General features: G+C 41.3%; 1 protein-coding gene across 2 annotated transcripts; it reads right to left on the bottom strand.

Annotated features, from left to right (window-relative positions):
* Window positions 1-307: 307 nt before the first annotated feature.
* RP2 (RP2 activator of ARL3 GTPase) lies at window positions 308-17111 on the bottom strand. Of its 2 annotated transcripts, XM_050901816.1 has the most exons (6): window positions 16971-17111; window positions 9045-9710; window positions 7320-7434; window positions 6066-6151; window positions 2693-2798; window positions 308-339 (listed from the first exon to the last, which is right to left on the bottom strand). In XM_050901816.1, the coding sequence occupies exons 1-5, from the start codon at window positions 17109-17111 to the stop codon at window positions 2715-2717; spliced, it is 1092 nt and encodes a 363-aa protein (XP_050757773.1). In that variant the 3' UTR covers window positions 308-339; window positions 2693-2714. The 2 variants fall into 2 exon arrangements, with proteins under 2 accessions (XP_050757773.1, XP_050757766.1); XM_050901809.1 differs by lacking the exon at window positions 308-339 and having other exon boundaries at window positions 2102-2798.
* Between the last annotated feature and the right edge of the window lie 101 nt (window positions 17112-17212).

The following is a 17212-nucleotide window of genomic DNA, read 5'->3' as shown; positions in this document are numbered from 1 at the left end:
TGTGGGGAAAAATCCCTGCTGTCAAAAATTCACCTTTTTTGGAGGACGGATGACTGCAGAGTTAATGCTTATTTTCAATTAGCTGTGAGTATCTATTTAAAGTCCCTGTTCAGGTTTTATACTTAATTAATGTAATCATGTTTTGCAATATTTTATAGTTTTAAAAAGTCTTCCAGAATCCAGAGTTTAGATTTTCATTGTTTATTATGAATCACATTCACAGTGCAATACAAATTACATAAAAAGCTATGCAACAAAACATACAAAGACTACGTGAAGTACGTACCATTCTGTAACACATACAATACCTGATGCTTAGGCTAGAAGTGTTCTTAACACCTATTAGCAAGAAATTGAAGTCAAAAGATAAATAATTGGATTGGAATAATTGGAAACTCCTTCATTACTTAGGTTTTTTTAATTAAAAACACTTTATGTTGGTAAGCAGGCTATCAATGTAAAAAAAAAAAAAAAAAGCAACACTCTGCTCTTTCCTAGCATGTGGAAAAGTTTTTCCACTGTTTCAAGCCTAAATTAATTTTCACTTAGTCATCCTGTCCTCCAGCAAAAGTAGTCACAAAAATCAATTTAGCACTTTGTTTCCAGAGCAGGTTGATGATACAAAAAATAAACTATAAACATACATATAATCACATGTCAGCATATAAGTTTGGACGTTTAGAGACCAAAAGGTCCAATATATGCACTGCTTAGACAAATTACACAATGACAGTTCTGAAGTACATTACACAATTTTAATGTACTGTCCATACCAGAAAAATACATTTACTGTACACATCTAGAATAATTCCTGCAAATGTTCATTGATGAGTTGTGCTAGTACTTTGGAGACCAATCCAAGATTTTTAGCTGTTTTCACAGTCTCTCCTCACACATATAAAAAAAATCCTGGCTAAGTGCAAATAAGTGGTAATTTCCACTACCAGTCAGATTCTGGTGGCAGTTTGATTTTATTTCACTTTGTCAAATAAAAACATTTCACAGAAGTGACACTTTTCTTACCTGCAGTACACCAATGGTTTAGTGACTTCAGGAGATATTCTTCCTTATTTAATCTATGCATAACTTTAACAAGAGGTCCTAAGGACATATTCGCAATATATAGCTTAAACTAAGGGCAAGCATTTGCCTAGTAGCAACAAAATGACAGCTCACATCATCTCTGGGACATGACAGAATTATGAATTTCAGGAGAACAGATTCCTTCATGTGCTAATTCTAAAAAAATTAGAAAGATGTGTTTTTAGCCACCCACTTTTGGAGCTCCAGAGCTGTGAAACTGATGAGTCGAGCCTCATTTTCAGTTAAGATGCACAAGATCTTCCCTTTTGACAGATGACCATAATGAGGAAATTATTGCTTTAGCACCTCAACACAGCCCCAGTCCGTTCAATGGATTGTAAAAGCTACATAAACTGGCAAGCCACAATTTTAATTAAGAAATTTGGTTTTGTGCATCTGCACACACAATCTGTTCAAGTATTAGAGGGCTTGTAAACCTGGATATAAGCTTTAAGTTCGTGTAGAAAAATCAGTAAGGATGTAATATGCAAAAATAAGTCAATCATGTATTTAATATCCATATAGATTTGCATTCTAAATATGCACTATATAGCAAGAAGCATCCTTACTGATCACTATTCAAATGCATCTCCCAAAATGCTAGTAGCAGTTCTTTGGTCTGTTTTTAGAATTAATCTAAAATAAACCCTACAGCAGCGGGTAGTACTTTACAGCCAAATTTTCAGTACTACTACTGAGCGTAAAACCCTTCTCCTGGGGTCTAGGGAGGAAGAGCTTTTTTAATGCCATCAGAGCCCTTTTCTGACTCCTGGTTGCTGTATGTCCCTTCTAGCAAACAACAACGGTGCCAGAGACTTATTGCTCTAAGTCCAAGGGAACCTCATGCATATCCCATACATGACTCGGGAATACCAGAGGCAGCTGTATCACCATAGACCCTGAGTGGACCCTTAGAGCATCTTCAGCAGAGCACTCATGCTCAGAATTCACCTCAAAGCAGAAGAGCCTGGTGAGTGCTCACTTACCAGAATGCTGTTATGACAACTCTCAGCATAAATGCTGCTGCAAACAACTTTATTCAAAAAAGATGCTGAACCAGAATAAGCCAGATGTACATTTTATAAGTCACACACTGCTTCTGAAAGCATGCTATAAGGAGAATTCATTTCAGACTAGGCTTTCAGAAAAAGTCAACGACTACAGCTTCCTCCCTGGCCCCCAATGAAGACAAATTTGCATGTGGGAAAGTTTTGAACACTGAGTTTCACATAAATGCACTTTCTAAACAATGTGTCTGAGTTAAAGATAACAATTACTACTGCATCAAATTTGGATCAGCTTTGCACTTTTCAAATATGTATTAACATTAGACTTTGACAAGAAATATTCAAGTGTCAATAGAAGTTTAGAAATCACTGTAAAAAGTTAGTAGAAAACCTCCATTGTTTCTGGAGTTGAAATACAAGTTTCAAACACAATGCATGTGGGGAGCTATGCCATTTACTCCAGTTCAGGTAATATGGTATTAAAACCACTAATAGCTTTATAAAAGGGATATATGAGAAATACAAAACCAAATGACAAAACTTCTCAGATACTACTGCAATATTCAAGCCAAGTGACATCCAAGTGTCGAGACAAACCGTACGTGAACACCTTCATGTTAAACTTCACATTCCCATCTGCATGTCAGCAAAGTTGTAGAAATTGTCTACATCTTGAGATGCTGATGCCTTGCTCTCCGATACAAAAACCTGTTTTATTAAACAAGGAAATAGTTATGCATCACTAGTAAAGAAGTTCAAGTAGTCTTTGCTCATTTGGAGCCAGTAATGGTTATTTTTATTTTTGCATTTCATGAGGGGCACAACTCTGTTGGTTTCCGCTGTGTGACAGAATAGTCCTAGAATTCTCTCAGCCCTGATGCACCCTTTGTTACTGTCACCTGTTCCTAGACATGCTAGCTGCAGTAACCCTAGCCTTCCACTGATGGGAATTAAAAGTTTGGGGCCTGATTATTCAGGGGTCACAGCTTCAGCTAGTGTCCATTTAGATGTGTTTTGCTTGGTAAAGTGAAACTCTGTCCAGCAGACGGGGGAAACAAACACACAAAAGCCTTAGACTACCATTAAGCTTTCCTTTAACAGAAAGGCAGAGTTTGTAAGAGAGACTCCCTTGCACTATATTCACCTCAAAAAACTTAGTTGCTTCTTCATCAGATGTTTTTTTTTTTTTTTAAATAACTTCAATTGCATTTGCATTTTGCAAAATTGATCAACTCACGTGAAAGTCCGAGCTCTAGGACAGTCATCTTTGAAAGCTTTCAGCAAATCAACTACAAACGCCTTAGGCAATGCCCAAATAATTCAGTGTAACAGTCTTGTGGCTGTTCATCAGTCTCAACATGCAAGTGATAGCCTCAATCAAAAACTTGAACTGAGTTCTTACTATCCTACATTTTCTATACCTCAAGAGGAAATCATCACTGTCTCAGCACATCAGTGTCGGCACAGCCAACTGAGCTATTCTGAAGTGCACTGGGACTGTAGGAATGGGTTATTCCAGATTACTGTGCTCCTACAGTCATCACTTTTCTGCTTCAGCTCAGAATACCACATGAATGTAAACTATGATAGTTGCTTGAATTGGTTTATTTAAACTATATTTTAAGATGAATATCCTGTTGTCCAGTAAACTTCAGATTTAAAAAAACAGATTATAGCATCACAAAGCAAGTAGTTTCCTAGACTGTTGCTTGGACGCACGGTAGACTTCTGTTTGAAGGGACTTGAGAACATCTGCTAATTATTTGGCAGTTGTTTGGTGCGACAGCGATTGGTACCATGGTCACAACAGTTGAATACCTTCTTTCAGCATCCTTCCCTACCAGGATACTACAATTTACATTTTGCAGAGTATTTTATGAATAAGTGATGAGACGGAGGAACAATACTAGAAAGCATGCCAAAAAAAGTGCAGAAGGTCACACCAGAAAGAATGTCAGAGGTAAAGAGTGCAGACGTACTTAGTCCACACAATAGGAAGTCTGCTTAAGTGCATAGCGTAGAGCTCTCCTTGTAACATGTTGTTTCTACCAAACAGCTCAAAAAACTCTGGTGGTGCTATTGCTGAAGAACTTTTCTACCCTTACTAGAGCATCTCCAGTTGTTTATCAGATTTATTTCAGAAACAAAAACCTGGTGAAATTAAGGTTATTAACAGGTGAATTTAATAATTTTTAACTGTGGTTTTCAAATGCAAATGTAGCTACCTGCTTAAAAGCAGATTAATCTCCTGCAAAGTCTTACAGGATACATATCTTCCTGAGAGCTTTTGACATTGTTTATTGATCAAGGATACCTATAATTCTTTCTGAGCACTATAACAACTCTCAAACACAGTAAGGGCAGCCAACAATGAGGTGAAACCATTTTACAGAGCATTCCTGAACCTCCTAGTAGTAATAAGTCTGAAGTTTGTTACTCCCTAAATCGCTTCTAAATTATGACCCAAGAAAGAAATACATTTTCTAAAAGATGTATACTTATGATATTCAATTATCTAGGGATCCATGCACAAACCCAGTGTTTATCAGAAGTTTTGGAGTTACATTTTATCAAAATAAAGATATATACTTCTCAGGAAGCCCAACGTTCTGCTTCTTAATTCAGTGCAGCAAGTATTTAATAAGTGAGGTAGATTTTACTGTGGAACCAGGCTGTAAACAGAAGTTTTAAATCCAGATGCAGTAAGTAATTTCACCTTTGGAACTGAACCCAAACACTACAGATCACCTCCAAGAACAATGCTTACTTCACAGCCTGAAGTGCACAGCCTAAGGTTTCTGGATGCATCTCATATCAGGGCATTCATAGTGTTATTATAACAGACACCAGTCATTTAGTGAGGAAAATATAACATTTTATTTGTTCTAATAATTAATATCACTTCAGTCTTTGAATAGAGATAAAGATCTAGAACCACCAGTGAATTAGCTACCCACTATCAGCTTTGTTCTGTACGAAAAAAAAAAATATGCTAACCACACTAAAAAAAGCCACTGTAAGCTCCTGCTTAAAGAGGCCATTTTTATGGTAAAATTTGCAGTGATGACTTTTGGGTCACAAGAAGAATCAGTGACATCACAACACTGCCCAGACTGTAGTTCTAGTATTCTCCAGGCTCAGAGAGCCAAATTAAGGCCCGCTACACATCAGGTTTTTGCTGGTGCAATAGCAAACACGAAAAAAGCAAATATTAGCTGCATTTCAGATGACTTATTACAATACGACTGTTTTCCAGAAACTGGGCAGTCTAGTTCCGAGTAACTCTTTCGAAAGGAACTGAAAGACAGCAAGGAGCTGTATGGACACTATGTCTCAAAGACATTCTAGTCGTCTTTGAAGAACTGCTTGAAAGCAAAGGGTTTGTCACTTTCTTGTTATCAGGAGTGCTCTAATTGTTTCCAGAAACTTTCTCAAAACCATTGCCACTCAGAGAAATGGGGATAGCAAGCAAAGAGGAGGTGTGGTGTAAAGCTACAGTAAAACAAGCTGACAGAAGAAAAAAGAAAAATGCCTTTCAAGGAAGGCATTCTGCAATATCCTATACAGCAAAAGTAAACCGTGAAAAAAGTTGAAATCCCATCATATTATCTTTGTCAGGGTTTAATAGACTAGCACAGCACAAAGCAGACTTCATTAAAAGACTTGGAGCAGAGCTTTTCCCCACTATATTTATAGAACTTGTTTTTACTATTATGTGAAATAACAGTTTTAAGTGGAAATCTTCTATTCTTCAATGTATATGGGGATTTAGTACTCTCTTTCCTAGGGCAATTTTTCTTGTGTCTGACAGGCAACTTAAGTTTTCAGTACAAAAAAACAAACCAACAACAAAAAACCAGGATATTCAGATTTTACTGTTCAGAAACCTAAAAAGATCGTGCAGTACGTCAACGCTACAGCTTGACCATGAAGTATCCTAGACATTCTGTAACATTTTCTGCCAATAAAGCTTACCTTGGTCCCACTAAAAACATCATTTATAGTGCTTCGACATCCTTCCACAGCACCATCTCCATTGAACTCCAAAGCAACCACTGGACCTAGAAGATAGTTTCATCTAGAATCAATACTACTTGTAAGCTTGGCATTGAAACAGTAGACTTCTCAACTCATAGGGAACTGTGAAGCTTGCAAGAAGCATTTTATGGTTTTTGATTGAGCAGCCATAATGCAGGATAAAGAATTAAAAACACTTAACCATAGCTTCAAAGTACAGTGTTATCTGAGAAGAAAATATCTGCAATTCCATGCTCATTTTTGCAGAGATTCTGGCAGGACTCCAGTTTTACTTCTTGAAAGGCAGCAATGGCACAAAAATGCTAAGGAGCACAGGGCATCATGGAAGTGAGTCAGACTATACTGCTCAAATAGTGAGCCATTTCACAGACATCTGGAGTAGGACTGAGTCATTCAGGCATTTTTGCCTCAGTCCCAAGATAGCAAACTACCTGATTTTTAGACTTGTTCTCACCCACTGTTTGCAGATCTCCTTTCTCTGGTTTCGTTCTAACACGTTATTTCTTCCCACATGGGTGCAAAATAGCCCTTAAACTAGACTGTCATCTGATAAGTCCAGTAACTTTTGTCCTGTTGCAATGAGCATCACAGACCTCTCACGTTACTATGAAAAAAATGCATGTTGCTACTAAGTTTGGGAGCGTGTATTGAGCTTTAGCATATAACAGATGGCAAGATGTCAGTAATTCTGCAGGAAGAGACAAAAACCAATTACAGTCAGATCAATAAAAGGCTTTTGAAATACTCTGACAGTACACCAGTTATAAACAGGAATTTAACACTTGCCTGGTTTATACACATCTATACTGATTTGCTTCAATATGTATAGAGAAACACTGAACATCCAGGTGGTTGAGCAGCAATGGCGATAAGTTAGAAATAGTGTAAAAACATGAGCTTCTTTTGACCACCCCAGACAGATCTGCATGTGCCACTGCTCCTGAGCTATGCGGTTGGACCACTAGAGGGGGGGCAGAGCCACAAAATACATGTGGAATAGCTCATTTCTGATGCCTTCACGAGTTTTGGCTGGTTTAGGGCCTCACTGAGGCTTCCAAAACTCATCTCAACTGGCTTTACACTATGCCCTTGAAACACAAATTTCTCTTTCATTCCTCTGTCTTCTCCAGAACTCTCTAATGACAGCTAGATTTCTATATCAAGAAGAGAAAGAAAACAGCACAAACTCACCTTTTTCAAGCAGTGGAATGAATTCTGATGCACACTGCTGGAAAACTCTGTGAGCATCCTCTGCCTTCATCAAGACTTCTTTAGTCTGTACCAGCTGAAAGCCTTTACCAGTCATCTGTTAACAGAGAAAGAATTCATGTTAAAAATTCTGCTAAGGCAGAGAGTTCAGCTCGAGTATCCAGGTTACACTGGAATAGACCCATTTTCCCCATTCACATTAAGCCACAGAGCAAAGGGACCCTTTTTGCTCTTTTCAAAGACCATTTGCTTCTTCTACATTTTTGTTTATTTTCATTCCATTCATCCAGATTTTCTCCTCCGGCCTAGTGCACCTAGAGGAGTAAATGTGAATGGTTTTGTTTTATATTATGGCCCAGGGTTGTGTTTTTTTCCCCACAATCCCTCACAAGCTGAAACTAATGGGAGTTAAAAGCATTCAGCATCTGGAGTCAAGCAGTTAGTTCTTATTAGTCTGCAATAGTTCAGTCAAGCGTTAGCTCAAAGTCTCATCTATCCACAGCTGAAGTTTTCCATTTTGGAAAAATAGTTACAAACTTTCAAACACACACAGCTTTTACTTCAAATGTGATGTGAAACTAAAAGCATGTGGAGAAGGAGCAACTGTATTTGTACTTCCAAAGCATCCATTAATCTACAGAGCAGTAAGATTTCCGCAGAATCTAACTAGTCTTTTAGCATCTTCTTAACTCTAATTTCTGAAGAACTACTAACACAGGAGAATACATCTATTACCCTCTTTACTGTAGCTATTCCTTCTTCAGAAAAAAAACAACCCATAAGTATCATTATCTCCCTTCACTCAAGTAGCTGTTAGTAACTCAGTTCCATAAAAATCCAGCTGGGCAGTGAGGGTGCATGGAAACACCCTAAAGCTTCCTTTCCTTGCAGTTAAAAACCCAAGGGAAAGAGCTCCATCGGTTGTTTTGTTGATCATACAACACTGGGATCAGCAGCTTTTGCAGATATCTCTCTCAGAAGCTGTAGCTCATGGTTACTGGCTCTGCTCTGTCATCCCTGGCACTCCAGGGTGCTAAAAGCAGCCAGCCACTCCCAGATTTTAGCCCCAGGAAAGCCCAGACTCAGCCAAGCTTGGGAGCTGCTGCCTCACAGGGGGAAAAAAAAAAAGAAAAAAAAAAAAAAAAAAGACAGCACCAGCTATTTAAGTAATCGAAGACAGCTGACCAGCCGTGACAAACACTCACTGCCTCTTCCAGAAAAAAAATTCCAATACTGGGTGGCAGGGGGATACAATTTAACATGTGTTTTTTAAAGTCTCTGTTAGTACTTAAAAAAGTTTCAGGACAGACTGTTTTGTTAGCTGTGACTTTTGGGGCAACAAGCTAACAAGTTAATTGGCTATATCCCTTTCACAAGCATTGCCAATCACTCTACATCTGGCCAAGTTCATCAAATCAACTCCACATTTTCTTCAGAACATAGCTTTGGTGTGCCGTGATGGAAAAGTACGCTGGAATTATTAGAGGATAGATGTGCCAGTCACAGCATGTCAGCTGTAAAACAACTGCCTGATCAGATGAGCTCCAGTCTCTTACATTGCTTTAAGGTTTTAAACAATGCAGTTGATCAGTATGGTTAGTAGACAACCAGAGCCTCTGCGTTCTCCCTTCAGGGAGCACCAGAGGCTGTCCAGAGGAAAGTTCAATCAGAAATTCAAAAAGCTGAACGCAGACAAAGGTCGCTTACCTCATCAATTAACTTCCTGGCATTTGCAGTTGTGTAGTCACCAGCAAAAAACACAGCCAAACACGATTCATCGCTGCTTTTCTGTCTCCGCCCTCGAGTTATTGGTATTATGCTCCTCGTAGCATCGGTAGAAATTCTGACAGCTTTCAGCTCCTCAGAGCTGGGCAGAGGAACATAGTCTTGGACTACAGCATCCTCAGGCAAAAGGCCCCAATTATTTTCTCCTGACACAGGTGTAAAGTCATGGATGTTGCTCCATGTGTTATTGAAGATACTCAGTCCAGCATCTTTAAATTGTAAAGCAAGCTCAGGATAATAGTACTGGAAACATCCGAATTTCATCCCTGTGGAGGACTCGATAATGGGCTGGGTGGCACAGCACAAGAATACCTCCAGCTTTCTGCAGTCCCGACTGCGAAACTGTTGGCAGGCCACTACGCATTTACAATCTTTGCAGTCACGGAAAAACACACTGCCTTTTATTGGTCCTAAAAAGATTTGGCAGTTTACGCAGTCATCAATAGTGATTGTAGCAGAATGGTCAAATATGTAGATACTACAGTTCTCACAGTCCTGAATGACGAATTGTTGCCCTGCTACTTTTCCAGGCAGTCGACCCACAGTTTCGTCTTTAAGTCCGGAAAAAGTGTAATCTTTGGGGTCAATCTGAATGAGGAAGAAAAAAAAAAAAGAACGTGAAAGTCTTCACATACAGAGAATATTATAATGCTAAATGTCAAGTGACTTGCATTAATTGAGGTAGCACTGAATTGTACAGGATAACCTGCCAGAAAACTCTTCCAAGAATGATGAAAGACCAGAAGCAGCTCTTTTAGCTAAACTATTGGAATGCGCAGTATTGAGGTACAACAAAGAATTGAAACTACGCTTCTGAGATGCTCCACGAAAAAATAAACTAACTCAGTTTGTCCTCTAATAAAGAAAGGGGGTGGGGGAGCTAGTTTTCTCTGTGAAACTCTAAACTGTTTCAACAAGGATGATGGTCCTGGGTATTATCATAATAACTGTAATAAATGAATTGGCCAACATACTTAAAGATTCATAGAGCTAGAGATACACAGTATTTCCTTTTCAAGTAGCTTGCTTTGTCATATTTTACCATACCTCAACACGTTGCAAGGAAACCTTGCTGCTTTCAAGCACTATCTCCTTTATTATGTTTGCAAACTACAAAGAGCTCGCTTATTTGTGCCACAGCATTATCTTGTGCCAACAACTACAAGATTTTTGTGCTAACAACAGCTATGTGATTGTTTTAGCTACGGCCAACAAGCAAACGTTGGCAATGGTGGTGCAGGGGGCACATTTACAGACCTCTCCTCCTCCACACTCCAGCATCCCCCTGCCAGGGAGGGACACTTGAGAGAGGCTGCGACTTTCCTTGGGACTCTCCATTGGGGAGCAGCAACTGAAAAGCCACACAACACCCAGGACGGTATGCGATACAGGTGGACAGCGTGAGTAATACGGCCCGTGCTGTCGTAACACCAAAGGAATCTGAGCTGGCTCATTTCTAGGTGTACGTAAGTCTCAAGACAACTACAATTCCCGGAGCAAATTCTACTCTGCCCTCTTGTGAAAGCTTATTAAAATAGCACTTAGAAGTGTACAAGTACCTGAACTAGTCTAACACAAGACCACTTCACAAACCTGCTATTTGATTATCAGCCCAAGGCCCCTAAAGTTTGCTGCACCGTAATCAGTGTTAATGTATTACAACAGTTTCTGTATAGCCCAATTTGTTAAGAAACTCCTCCTCCTCCTCCCTAGCATTTCAAACACTCACATGAGATTTAGAGACCAGAAAAAGGCATAAATCAGGATGAGCTAGTGCCAGACATTCACTAAACCAGCTCAGCCTAGGCAGTTTTTGTCCAGAACAGCTAATGGAAGCTAAAAGTCTCTACCAACCAATAAAATGTACTCCTTTATACACAACATATCTGACCTCCGGACACGAAAGGAGGTTTGCAGCTGATGAATCTTCCAAATAAAATGCAAGTTGAGACAATGAAGATGGCTTCCTAGAAATCTCCCCTCAATCATATTTAATACCACTAGTACACATCCAGGAAAGCTAGTTGGAAGAGTTACAAATAAAATTGGGAGGCTCAAATGATAAGGGACACAGCACGGAGACTGAGCCACACAGTATGATTAGGATTCAAACCCTCTAAGGTCTTAAGTCTTATGTAATGTTACATATTTGATCCATATATATTTATACTCATATTCTCTCATACTTGAGAATATAAGTACCAAAATTGTTTTTGGACATGTTCTTCCCAGGCACCTCCTAGAACATTTAGGTATGTGTGTGTATATATATATGTTGGGTTTTTTTTTTAAATAAGCTTGGGAGCCAGGCTTACTGCCCTCAAAACAGGGTACAGAGGAACAGTTACTTCTCTTAGGAAGGAGAAGTTCAAAGTTTCCGGAACTTACAGCTTTTTTGAAAGTTGGCACCTAAGCATGTCCTTCTAAATTGCTGTGCTCTAAAAAGCTTCTGCAGCAGCACTAGCTTGTCCGACACGGCAGCCTTTACAGAGATGTGTGAAACTTCAACTTCACCTTGCAATTTTATTTAGGCCTAGGTGAAAAACACTGGTTAGTCAGCTAACCCACAGCTTACAGACAGTTTCAAATGAGAGTGCTTGAGAAATAGTAGTTGAGTTTAATGATAAACAAAGTCAGCTTATTACCAGATTCAGGAGCTCAATTTTATTTCCTTGATGTAAATTAAGAGTTCTGCCCTGACACAACTCTTACTTCTCAGTTTGTTCACCACACTAGGGAGTTTGCCAATTTCCTTTAATTTTGCTTTGCAGTTTTCCTTTTAAAGATAAAGAGTATTTATTGACTAACACTGCCATACAGACTGGGGGGACTGAATGAAATATTTATCACTCTCTCCCCCCCACTGGGTTATTGCCCCTGTGAGGAGGGGTAACCCAAGAGACTGTAGCAGATCTGAGTGTTTCACTTCCCCTGGGTAAAAGAAACACGCCAAAGAAAGGAGCATGAAGGCAGAACTACAATTTTGAGGACGCATCCAACAGCTGTTAATATGCTCATCATGGAGTTTCACGCTCACCATCTCTGAAGTCTGCAGCTATCATCACCAGGTTAATATTAAATCACTGTGTCCACCTTCCTTCCCCTGTCAGTCGGCGCTAACTGCTTCTTAAGTTCTGTCTCAGCAACGTAGCAAAAAAGCAGGCTAGGAAAACGAAAAGCATCAGAAGAAGGTAACATCTGCAGCCTCATACAACCATAACCAGGGCAATGTAGATTTCTCTGCCCATTTATCTGGTGCAACTTTTGCTGTAAAAATCTTAAGCATGTGGCAGGTCGGCAAAAATCAACTGTTTGATAACATCTATTTATCCTTTACATTTGGATAAAGCTTCCAAGAACTTTGTCCAAATCCACCCATCTCACCCAGACAGATGCTTTACTCTCCACCCCTTAATACATTTTTAAATGTCTTTTTTTCCCCAGGCTGGTATATGTCCAAATGATGACAGTAGTTATAGAGGCAACTTTTAATGATTTCAGCTGAATTTAAAGAGTTTTTGGAGTAGATACGAGTCATGCATCAATAGATATGGGCAGAGCCCAAGGGTTGAAGCCTTCTAACGGAAGTGCTATGTGTAAGTTCAGGAATTGCTCCATAGAGTGACCTAAAATAACCAGATATGATGACGAAAAAGTAATCCCTGCTTACACAATATTCTTCCCCCTCAACAGAAGTACAGGAGTCTCATCTTTGGTTACCAGCGATGACATCGGTGGTAAGTCTGTTACAAAGGACTGGAGGACAAATTGTAAGGAGCAGGGATTTTAAAGAACAAAGAAAGGAGAGAAGTGAAGGCAAACAAAAGTTTGTCATGGTTGCTTTCAACTCTACGAAGTTCTGCTGCAACAAGTGCAAGGTGTATTAAGCAGCTTTCCTTCCTGCAAACACTTGTCTTGCAAGGTGGTCAGAGGCCAGACCTGAAGGCTGCAGACAATGTACGTCTCTTCAGCCACCATTATCCAGTTTACTGGCACCAAGACTAGGCAGCTCCCGTTTGGAAGAAGACTCAGAAGTACTAGACCCTCGCAGTTTTCAGTGGTAACTGTGCCTAGAATCACCAAGGATCCCAACAGCTTCTTGAACTCTTTCTGGTATGAGTTCATGTCTTAACGAGACTTTTTCACCGGGTCCATCAGGAAAGGAGTTTTAGTCAGCAATGATACACCACCACAGATATGAGAAAGTACTGCTGTTCTTCACAGATTACAGTGCTCCCCTAGTTACCTGGGTCTAGCCTGCTGAGCAAACAATAATTTGTAAAGTCTTTCTAAACCACTTACACTAAGGTCTTCTCTTTTAAATATCATTCTCAAAAAATCATTCCCTATCTCTCTAAATCACAACAGAGGGCAGTTCAGCTATGGACTTATATACAGGCGATGACATACAAGAGTTGGCTGCTGACCCAGTGACATTAAAAGCTGCAGCTATAGGGTAGGCACACAAACTTAAGAGGCTTTACATGCTATTTTTATCAGTAGGGGAATTAACAGAAAGGAAATAAGCAAGAAAAGTGCATTCCCAGGCCTAGACACTTCTGCATATTCATACTTGCATGGGTTTGGTGCCCTTAAGCACTGAGTTGCAACATTCTCTGGAGACTGTTTGTTGAAGTTACTCACCTCTGGCAGATTTCTACATTCTTAGGCAACAAGAAAAGGTGGAAAGAGGGACAGTATGTGCAGTTTGCAGTCACTACCATACAGTTTTTCATCTTGGAGCATCTCCTGCGCACCTTGACTATAAATGTGGCTGATACAACAGTCTGAATGCAAATTTCATTCTATTCTTTGTAATCTTCCCCTCTTCCAGAGGGCCGTAATAGCATAAAACAGTCATTCTCATACTTTTCTGAGCAGCAAACCATTGCCAAATACTGCAGATAGGAGAAGAGGAAGAAGAAAGGAAGCTACTACATGCCTATATCTGACTTAACTGGAAATATTGTTTAATATGAACCTGCTGACTGTTTCTCAGTTGACAGACTACGTTTTGAGAAATACAGCAGTAGTTCTTCTAGTGCACCAGGAAGCATAAGGAAGATGCACTGGATTTAAGGACAAAATATTTCATTGTTTAGTTAGAGAAAAAAAAAAAAGGTGATTTTATTTATATTCCAAAATAAAATATAAAGTGGCTACCTAAATGAGATCTAGCTAGTTCAAGATGCCCATGTCAGCTCAGACCACTCTAGCAGAATCCTGAAATGTAAGGTAACTAACAAAAGACTATCTATGATTTATGTAGAAAGTTAAACCTCTGAGTTTTTTTAAACTGTTTGAATACAGCCATCACAGCCCAATATAGCAACAATAGCTGCATGTTTCCTATCAACTAAAGCAGTTAAGCTGCAAGTCAACCAACACAAAACAAAACCTTACTTGTTCGTTCTAAAAGGAAAAACCATCTGGGAAGGAAAGTCCCTCTAAGCTTTAAATGCCATTGCGATCATAATTAATCCAATCCTACTTCTTTGAACGTGAGACAACAGCAAAAAAGACGATGCGGCTTTTTGTTTCTTCTCCTGTAGAGAAGGTCACAGCACGTGGGTGTATCTGACATCACGAGACACAAAACCCCAGTTCCTGTCTACACGTACCCATATTCAGTTACTGCTGTAGTTATCACTCTGGTCACGCATGTAAACAATGTTAGTCACGCAGAAGGTAGTAAGGTAGGAAAGAAAGAGGGAGACCAGGCACAGAAATACCATCTTACATTCCAGGTGAAAACGTAGCTGAAGAAGGCTGAGGAGAGCTGAGCACCACCAAGTTCCTCTCTCACACTTGGTCAGGTGTCTCAGTAGCGCTTTCCTGGTTTAATGTACTAAGCATACACCCAAAAGTCCAATGAAAGATAAGGCTGCAAAGAGCAAGAGAAATGGGCTTAAATATTAAATAGCCGTTCTTGAGCTGTACAGTACAAAATTAAACAGCTAATTTGATGGCTTCCGCAGTTCAGTAGCACAGCCCAAACTCACTGATTCTTCTGGTTTCTAAGAGTCTTTTATAGAAAAGGAGGAAGTTGTGGTACATGCAATATATTACATGCTTTTTTTTCTCCATGGGGATAGATTGTTGGTGCTGTAATAGCCTCATCTGTTAGCTTGAGCCTACTTCCAGCATGTTAACAACAGTCATCTCCTTAGCAACAAGGCTGGCTGTTCTCTGAATCAAGTGTTTCTATGTCCTGACTTTCCTCCTTTTAGTTTTGGAAGTTAGTGCCATATAAGCAGACTGGGTAAAAAGTCTCAAGTCTCATTCATATCAGTTGAGCTTTAGCTGATGAATTCGCTCTAAAATCAAATAATATGATTTCAAATACTCATTTAGTAATTTACTTCTGCACAGAGCTAAGATTTGTTCTGCTACTCTCAAATATGGTTTTGGTATAGTCTCCATGCAAGTAACAGGCTGCCATCCTCCCCTTCTCTCTCCAACGCTCCACTGCAAATATCCAGTACCAAGTCAAAGCAACAAGCCCAACACAGATCAACCGTCTTTATCCTCAAGGAACTGATTCCTCCGGGCCACGCGCACACTCTCTAGTTCATCTCCATCTGAGCTTGTCTTAATCTACTTGGAAGACTTAAGGGACACCCTAGAGCACCTGGCCAAGTTTAAAAAAGCAGCAAGCTAAGCATTCAAATAAGTTCACGCATTTTCTTTTCTATACTTGTAAAATATGGCCTAAAGGTTTGGGGATTTTGTTTGTTAAAACCACATCAATTAAGTTCATGGCCTGCCCCATTTTCTCTTTCCCCCACCCAAAGGCAGCTGGAGAGGAGGGAAGACCTAGCAGGGCTATGATGTCATGATATATTTAGGAAGTGAAACTTGAAACGAGGGTGGGAAGAAATACATTTAATCCAGCACTTAAGTGCTTTCCTGCTTGAGGCTTCATGATTGCCTTCAACAGGTCAGGAAACAGCACTGGGAAAGATCTGTCTTCATCTGTCACTTCAGGGAGTGATAGGCTAGTTCTAGTTCCTCTAGCTTTTCAAAAAAAAAAAAACAAACAAAACAAACAAAAAACCCCACCCAAAAAACCACAACCTAAACAAAAAGAACCCAACAACCCAAACAGCCAGGCAGGAAGAATAAATATTATTGACAGTCAGGACACAAGTTTTACGCCTCCACTGAAATACCAGGTGCGGGGACTTGGGCTCACACAGGCACAAACAGCTACCCAGCCACCCACTAACTGCCGTTACAGTGGTTTGCTCAGGTGAAGCACGGGCCCACGGGACTCCGAGCTGTATCAGAAATCCCGACGGCAGGCAGCATAAACTCACCACCCGCGGTGACTGTCACAGCCAAGCTGACGGCCGCCACCTGCCTGGATGCGCAGCGGGAGCTGCCCGCAGCATGCCATCCCACCGCGAAGCAGCAGCAGCAGCAGCCGCCGCCGCTGGGGTACGGCCTGACCGGGGACTGATGCTCGCACAGGCGGCAGCCACGGGATCCAGCGTGCCGCCCTCTCCGCTTCCACAGTTTGAGACCGCCTGCTAAAACCCTTAGGCTAAATACTTTATTTTTTTAAAATAAATGCACTTAACTGCACGGACCGAGCCGTAACAGAGGTACCGGGGCAGGTGAGCTCCCTGCCGGGGCGCCCGGTCCCCCCCCCCGCCTCCGCTCCCGTGGCGAGCGGCCGCCGCCCGGCGCAGGGGCCCTGCCACGGCTACAGCCCCACAAATCCCGGGCGACAGAAGACAGCGAGGCGCTGCCCGCCAAGACAGCCGATACCCCCCGCCCAGCCCCAGCCCCAGCCCGCCCCGGCAGCGGCTGCCCGCGGCCGGGGGGCAACGGCCGCCGCGGTACCTTGGCTCGCTGGTCCCAGCTGTACTGCGGCGCCTTCCCCTCGCCGGCCGCCGCGTCTTGGCCGGCTCCCCCCGCTGCCGCCTGCTGCTGCTGCTGGCCGCCCTGGGCCGGCTTCCTGCGGCGGGAGAAGAAGCAGCCCATGGCGCCGCCGCCGCCGCCCGGCCGGCCCGCGGGGAGAGGCTGGGAGCGCGGGAGCGCGCGCCAGCGTAGCGCCTCGCCGCCCCGCCCGCTTCCGGTTTCCC

Source organism: Gymnogyps californianus, chromosome 1, assembly GCF_018139145.2.
Source record: "Gymnogyps californianus isolate 813 chromosome 1, ASM1813914v2, whole genome shotgun sequence".
In the NCBI taxonomy this organism is placed as follows: domain Eukaryota; kingdom Metazoa; phylum Chordata; class Aves; order Accipitriformes; family Cathartidae; genus Gymnogyps; species Gymnogyps californianus.
This window is presented reverse-complemented; position numbering and strand designations above follow the sequence as displayed.

Bases quoted from the DNA above. Each gene is read 5' to 3' on its own strand.
- RP2 (XM_050901816.1), bottom strand. From the start codon at position 17,111: ATGGGCTGCTTCTTCTCCCGCCGCAGGAAGCCGGCCCAGGGCGGCCAG. The intron at 6,152-7,319 runs GTGAGTTTGTGC...ACTATCTTCTAG, and splicing joins CATTCCACTGCTTGAAAAAG to GTCCAGTGGTTGCTTTGGAG. The intron at 2,799-6,065 runs GTAAGCTTTATT...TTAATAAAACAG, and splicing joins ATGTTTTTAGTGGGACCAAG to GTTTTTGTATCGGAGAGCAA.